Source organism: Phalacrocorax aristotelis, chromosome 2 (assembly GCF_949628215.1).
Source record: "Phalacrocorax aristotelis chromosome 2, bGulAri2.1, whole genome shotgun sequence".
Taxonomy (NCBI): domain Eukaryota; kingdom Metazoa; phylum Chordata; class Aves; order Suliformes; family Phalacrocoracidae; genus Phalacrocorax; species Phalacrocorax aristotelis.
In genome coordinates, this window is record NC_134277.1 from 87023561 (window position 1) to 87031643 (window position 8083).

The 8083-nt window shown below is 36.8% G+C and overlaps 1 protein-coding gene across 1 annotated transcript in view; it reads left to right on the forward strand.

Moving 5' to 3' along the window:
- DNAH5 (dynein axonemal heavy chain 5) overlaps positions 1-7068 on the forward strand; it is a 173604-nt gene extending 166536 nt beyond the window's left edge. The window contains exons 76-79 of the mRNA XM_075084263.1: positions 1370-1582; positions 2940-3092; positions 4987-5218; positions 6600-7068. Coding sequence (XP_074940364.1) covers positions 1370-1582; positions 2940-3092; positions 4987-5218; positions 6600-6751 — 750 coding nt within the window. The 3' untranslated portion in view covers positions 6752-7068. The remainder of the gene's footprint in view (positions 1-1369; positions 1583-2939; positions 3093-4986; positions 5219-6599) is intronic.
- The last annotated feature ends 1015 nt before the right edge of the window (positions 7069-8083 follow it).

An 8083-nucleotide genomic window follows, 5' to 3' on the forward strand; every position in this document is an offset into this window, starting at 1 on the left:
TGAGGACCTGATACAAGGCTAGGTGGCTTATGAACACCAAGATTTTCCTGTCAGGATGCTGAGCTATGAGAAGGAGTAAGGAAACTTGTCCAATCTAACAGCCTCTTTCCTGTTTTCACACACTAATAGGCTACCCTTGTGTAGGGTATGCTCATAAGTATAGACTCTCTTCGGGTACCCATGTCTTATATCTGTTGCTTTGTGTTTTCTGTAGCCCATTTTTGTAATATATAGTATTCCCTTCAAATGGCATAATTATGGTAATGTATTTTATCTGAACAGATGAGTTAACATATCTGAATTTGGAATGCTGATTATCTAGCATTCTTCCAAAAGTTTGCGCTTGCTGAAGTTTCTGACCTACTGTCTTTCTAGCAGCCTGAGCTTTACGACTTTCCAAAAGGCTGAACCAGAGGTCTGAGGACTGCAAAGGATTGCAATTTGTTGAGTTTCTCAGAAGGGTACTGCTTTAGTGATGGGCTAAACCTCCTGGTAGCTATTAGTCCAACTCTTCTCAAATGCTACTTGACATCTCCAGGAATAGATATGTGGCTTAATAAAGATATACGGTGTCATTGTATAGGTACAGTTAGCCCTGTTAAGTTTACAAGAGCTCTTTTTGGGCAGATCAGCTCTTATTAGAAATGACAAAATGAAATTTAGTTTGTAATAATGAAATTGAATGTGGAGCACTAAACTTTTTAACATGGTGAAAACTATTTCAGTTCCTTTTTGTGTAGCAAAATACTGATAAACTTAAGAAAGGTTATGCATATTACTAAGAACAGGGCTGTAACCCTGTATAGCAATCAATACATGGTATGTATAATTTTTTTACCTATCTCCCAATAGGACCAATATTGACTACAAAATTTCTAGTTTTGTCCATACAGTTAATTTGTTAACTTCACACTCGTGATTAAAAATATATCAGCAAGTTGTATTAGAATACAAGACTGCCTGGCATTGTGATAGTTCCCAGGCATTGCTGATAAATAGCGCTACTATGCTGAGAAAAAGTGGCTGGGGCAGTTGCTCTTGATTAGTTTGTGCAGAGTGAACCTTGGGTACTGTATCTTGGAATTAAATCCTTGAAATGAGGTATGCTGTTGAAATGACATTAGCTCATACAATGATATACAAACTAAATATTGAGTTGGGCAGAAAACATAGTCAGTTTCAGCATCATAGGTTTGGAACAAATCCTGTATTTCTGTCTTGCAGAGGATTCAAGGAAGATACCAAACTGACCATTTAACTTCCTAAATAAAAGTATTATGTCTTAAAAATTGTATAGGTGCCTAACCTTGACACAAAGCCACCTTTGTTTTTTATTTCTGTTGAAGGATCTTTGGTTTTCTACCTACAGGTAAAAGAGAAACTAAAGAACATGGGACTGTTTCAGCCTATGAACATATTTTTGCGACAGGAGATCAACCAAGTGCAGAGAGTTATTTCTTTAGTGAGAAGCACTCTGACTGATCTAAAACTTGCCATTGATGGGACAATTGTTATGAGTGAAAACCTGAGGGATGCTTTAGACTGCATGTATGATGGAAGGATTCCTGATAACTGGAAAAAAGTAGGTGTACATCACTTGTTTTGTAAGGAAAAAAAAATTATTTCTGTAGAGCTAGATTAAACTGCTAGACATACTGTAAATACTGTTTTCAAACACAAGTGTTAACCAGGACTGTGCAACTGCTGGAGTAGATCTTGGGCTAAAGTAAACACAGTCAAAACAAGCCCTCTTTCACTTATAAAATCAGAAGTAAACGTGGGAGATGCAGGTATTTCCCATTTTAACAGCCTGTTGCATATAAAAGCTAAAGATAAGAGAATAACTTAAAATGTGATGACAAATTTTAAAAAATAGCATCCACACTAGTGGACTACACTGTTGCTATTCTTTGACATTGAAATTTGTAGTTGTAGAACCACAGAATAGAGGAGGCTGGAAGGGACCTCTGGAGATAGTCTAGTTTAACCCCACTCTGAAAGCAGGGTCAATTAGAGCAGGTTTCTCCAGAATCAGAAGTCCACAACCTCTCTGGGCAACCTGTTCCAGTGTTTGATACCCTCACAGTAAAGAAACAACCACCAACCAAACAAACAAAAGCCCCCTTAAGTTTAAATGGAATTTCCCATGTTTTGTCTTGTGCCCATTGCCTCTTCTCCTATCACTGGCAAGGATCTGGCTCCATCTTCTTCCATTCTCCACACGTGAGGTGTAAACGTTGATAATATCTCCTCTGAGCCTTCTCTTCTCCAGGCTAAACAATCCCAGGTCTCTCAGCCTCTCCCCATATAAATAGTTTTCAGGAAGAACCAGAGCTGTTTATGGCAACTGCTGGAAAGAAAAATGGGGAGGTTTTTTTGGTGGTTTTGTTTGCTTATTTTGTTTTTATTGACAAAGTGTGTTCTTGGTACAAAACCTAGACAAAAGCAGATGCTTCACGGCACAAGTATAATACAACTATTCAAATAGAAAAACCATCATAAACCTTCACATAGTCCAAGCTCAATTTTCCTTAGCTTTTTTTCAGAAAAAGCAGAATAGTTTTGCAGAAATCTTGTTATCTCGATGCATTGACCTTGGCTTTAGAAAGACATGTAGACAATATTTCTTCCTAGTTCACATAGCTATCTAATTTTGCAAAAAAGTCATAAAATGGATAATTACCACAGGGAGCATTAAGCATGTCTAAATGGAATGGTAGGCATGAATCTGAACAGAGCAAGAATTAGCTTCAGGTTTCAGCGGGATGCAATATTTATCTATCAGGTTAAAAGTTAAGATACGAAAAATGAGCTTTAAATATGCTTTGCTAATATTATGTTTACTACCTTGTGAGGAATTACCTTTTCTTGACATGAATAAGCTGTTTTAAAACTGTTGAATAAAATTTTAAAATGAACATACTGTTTACTATTTTTAGGCATCTTGGGCTTCCAGTACACTTGGTTTCTGGTTTACCGAGCTTCTAGAAAGAAACCACCAATTTTACAATTGGATTTTTGAAGGCCGACCGAACTGCTTCTGGCTGACAGGGTTTTTTAATCCTCAAGGATTTTTAACTGCAATGAGGCAGGTAAATTGTGTTTGAAGTCTTACTCCGCTTATTCTTTGATATACTTTTTAAAAAAAAATGCATTGTGTGATGAAGGCTGAGTTACACACATGGCTCCATCATGTCAGCAGGGAAGGTATGTGACTGCATAACTGTCTGACATTCCCTGAGTGAAATGTTCTTCCTCTACACATACTTTTTCAGTACATCAACCACTAATGTGTTAAAATGTATTTCCTGTTTTGATCCGAGCACTGTGTATGTAAGGGCTACCTTAAAATATCATTAAGGCAGACTGGAGAAGTAACGTCTCATGTTACCATTGAGATATCCCTGAGAAGAGGTGTTTAGGCCCATGAATTTGTTTTCCTGTTTTTCCTCCCTCTTGGTCTATGTTCAGTACTTACCTGGCTGGAGACTGGCCAGAACAGCTGTTCAGAATTAGTCTTAAACTACACTTCTCCAGTTGAGTAGCTGATTCAGTCTCTCTTCATGAAGTGGGAAGAGTTTCCTGTATTAATGCGTAACAAGTATGAAGTTTGTGTATTTTTTTAATGTATCTCTGTTGACTTGGTGATTGTGTTGGTTGCTCAGAATGCTAGTTGCATTTGACAAGTGAGCTACTTTTTGGTTTAAAAGGAGGCAATAAATACCTATGTTGGTTGGCATAAAGGGACACATTAGAGACAATAATTGTCTGGAATCTGTACAACTGGGAAAGAATACTCAGGTGGGAATCCAGTGGGACCTCAGACAAAAAATAACTTGTGGAGGAGAGAATGAAGATTTGCAGAGAAGGAAAATCTCTGTTCTTGCTCTGAGGTCTGGGTAGTGTAATCTTTGGCTGTCAAACTGAAGTTCTAATTGGTGACCTACTTCTACTAAAATTGCAGGCATGTAATCTTGGAATTATATATTCTTTTGAGTAATCAGTCCTAAACTGGAATTTTCTTTTGGACCCAAGCTTGTGGAAAGGGTTTAAGTAGCAAGATCTGAAACAGGAGGAATCTACAGAATTTTTCTCCTTCCCTAAAAAGAGAATGTGGGTACATAACAACCTGGTGCCCTAAGTAAAAACAGAAGTGACTTTTGGGATTTGCTATATGGTGGAATAGCTAGAAATGAGAAAGATGAAGAGCCAGAATGATCACTGAACTATAACCATTCTGCTCTTTTAAAGCAGCTAATTAACTGCAGTATAGGACAAGCATTAATTCCAGTTACTTCAAACAGATCTTGGAAAGCACTTACAAGACCAGGGTAAAACTTAGGTCTGGCTTAACTTAATAGCACGGGATAGTAACGGATTGGACAAGAGAAAGGAGTGTTGTCCAGTGCACTAACTGACTAAATTTGAAGTATATGTCGATTCTTAAACAGGTCTATCTCCAAGTGTTCTCTGGGTTTTTTGCAGTCTCTTTATGGAGTTTTAGGGCTGAGTGAGCCCTTTCTCATTGTTAGCAATACAGTTAATGAAGATCATAGGTACAGGAAAAGGAAGGTAACCTCAGAAAATATGCAGCAAATTATGCATTTTGCTTTTGTCATTGGAACTGTTTATCACATGCAGTTAATGTTATCTCATGAAAGCTATGAAGTTTTCATATTCACAGGAGCCAGCTGCCATTGCCATTCCATGGTTGTGTTACTTAAATGGTCTTGAGATATTGTATATAATAGAAAGATTGAAAGTCATATATATAGTGGATAAAATACAGGAAGCTTTCTTGTTGTACCATGCCACCTCTAGCTTAGAAGTCAAACTGCTGTAAACATGGATATCATAAAAAGTTAATTTTTTTGTATTGAAAAGGGTATGTTGTGACCATACAAATATGTTTCTAAAATGCTTGGAAAAAATGGCTCTGTGCACATGTGAAAATGTAACCTCCATTCTTTTGTCTACTTTGGGCAGGAAATAACAAGGGCTAATAAAGGATGGGCTCTTGACAGCGTAGTACTGTGCAATGAGGTCACTAAATGGATGAAGGATGATATCACAAGCCCTCCTTTGGAAGGGGTCTATGTGTATGGGCTGTATTTGGAAGGAGCTGGCTGGGACAGAAGAAACATGAGACTGACTGAATCTAAGCCCAAGGTGCTCTTTGAGATGATGCCAGTTATAAGGATATATGCAGACAACAACAGTAAGTATTGTAAAGGATGTTATTTGATAGAGTTCAGTGCACGTTTTTATTCGATTGCATGGAAGTCTTTTGGACTTTAGGGATTTCATGAGGCTGTCGCTATTCATTGTCCACACACTGAATCTTTTTCAACAGGGGAGGCTTCCCAGTCTTCCATATAAAATAAGCTTTCAGCCTTCCTTAATAATTTATAATAGGCACTTTTTCCACTAATATTTAGATAGGTCTCTACCTTCTCGTTTTAGTGGTATTAATAACTTTTTAAACCCATTACCAATGAACTGTTCTCTGCCTCCTCTGACAAACATACTTGCATTCAGTCTTCCCTTGACGAGTCCTAGATTGAGATCAACATTTATATACATAAACTCTGTAACCTAACCCCAGATAACCCAAATAACCTCTTTCCCACATCCCCAAACCAATGCAATTTATGAATATAAGTTTTTGTAACTTATAAGTACGTACACACAACATATATATATATATATATATATAAAACATGTATATCTTATAACATTTGTAATTTTTTTTTCCTGGACAAGGCTACGTTTGAGCTAACAGAATCAAGCAGGAGGTGGAGTGAGGTGGTGGAAGATGTTCTGTCTGAGGCAGAAATGGGCTGTAAGAATAGAAAGGGAGCTTAGGGGTCTGAAGGACAGTGCTGTTTTGTGAAATGTATAATTTCAGTTAATGTGTTTTTGCATATAAAATAGGAAATGCTGTAGAATAGGGTTGTAAAATAGAATAGGACTACCCACTACTGAATGTAAATCAGGAAATTTCTGTTGAAAAGCATTTCACCTCCAAAAGCAAAGCCTGCTTACATGCTATTTTCCCAGAACTTTGTGTAGCTGATCTTTTATAAGAGGCATGATCACTGTGAAAGCAGACAAGATGCTAAATAATGAACACTGAAGTATTAAGCACAACTAGACTGCTGTTCTAATTCTGCAGTGAAGAAGTTGACATTTTATACTCTGAAATACTAAATGCCTTTCAAAATAGGTTGTTCAAAATAAGGCATTTTTTACTTTAACACATTAATAATATATTGAGAAGAAGTAATGTTCAGTGGGCAGGTTGAACTAATAGTAACACTAATCACGCTAGAGTGTCCATTTGCATTTCTTGCTACATCCAGTTCCTAGGTGCTGATCTAAATCTTAAACCTACAGGAGTTTCAAGCCATATGTGGCCTTCAGCGGGCAATAACACAAACAAACAGTGTGAGAATCAAGTAAGAGTTTCCTTTGGTGGTGATGGAGACCTGTGTACTACTGAACTTTGATTCAATTTTACATTTGCCTTATGCCCAGTTTTTCAGGGTCCTGGTTTTTCAACCTAGTGTCATTGTTTTTTGTCTCTTCTGTCTTCTCAGCTTCAAAAGATCTGCGTCTGTATTCATGTCCAGTCTACAAAAAGGCCATTCGAACTGATATGAATTACATTGCTGCTGTGGATCTTAAAACCCTTCAACCTCCAGAGCACTGGGTACTGCGTGGGGTAGCACTTCTGTGTGATGTCAAGTGATGTTAAAAGAAAAAGGTTGCTAAGAGTTTTTTTTCTGTTTTCAAATGTAAACATCAATATGTAGTTAGTTATACAGTGGATCACTTCTAGAAATGTATTTTCTAAGGCATAGACTCCGTTATGGTATTTTTGGAAAATTGTTCTCAATAAACCTCAACAGTAGGCTTATAAATGCTAAATCTCAGAGTGATATTAAGTTTGGTAAATAGATTGAAGTATTACCTTTGATGTCTTGACAAATCATGACAAATATGTAGTGTTCCTGTCTCACTGTTGTGTGCTTAATTTTACCTTGAATAAAGATTAATTCACTTGAACCTTGTTACTTTTCAGTGGTAAATATGCTTGATTCAGGGCTTACCTTCAAGTAGGTAAATGCAAAGCTTTTTTTTTTTTGCATTTTTTGGTTGCTTTTTTTTGCTGCTTTTTTTTTTTTTTGCCCCCTTTTTCTCCCCCCTTACTTTTTTGCCTTTTTTTTTTTTTTGGGGGGGGGTGGTATGTGTGTGTGTCTCTGTGTGTGTGTATCTGACGAAAACTAAGCCCAGTTGTTTATTCATATTAGTTAATATCCCTCAAGATGATCTTCTAGGATTTATCTCCTAGCTGATAGTTTCTAGTTTGCTTGCTGTCTAAATAAGGAAGGTAAGACTGGGAAAATGTCACGCCTGTTTCACCACTTGGAGATTAATTTCATTGTGTTACATAGGAAAACAAGCATTTGACAGCTACCAGAATTCCTTACTATCTGGTTCATGACTTATGTAATGGATAGGAAGACAGTAGTTCCATACGAATGCTTGGATATTTTTTCATGTGCTAGTACACCAAATTTTATTCAGTCTTCTTCAAGGTTATTAGTTTTAGAACATCAATTTTAACTTTGTTTCTGCTCTAATTTTGCAATTTTGTGGTTTTATATTTTTTTTTTCTTTCTCCTTTTTTACTTAAGTGCTGCAGCCTTTTTGGTGTCTCAGCTAGATAGTATGTTTTTCATGTGAGAATCCATCTTAAGAGAGGAATGTTAGCAGCTCCATTTAATTGAGCACAATTGGCTTCACACATCAAGCATGCTTATTTAGTCATCAAAAAAACAGTGTATTTTTGTTGCTGAGTCCAGTAGGTCATGCATCTTAGTAGTATGCTAGTCATTCACAAGAACAGGTGCTGCAGAAGAGGAAGCAGAAAGAACCAGTATTTCTGGAGCATCTGTTGTAGAATAATTCTGCAGTGGAGAAGCTGTTTTCAATTTTATGTCAAATCAATACGTGGAATTTGAAGGATGAATTAATTAGTTTATTAAATAAACACGCTAAATATATTTCTTGCCTAAAG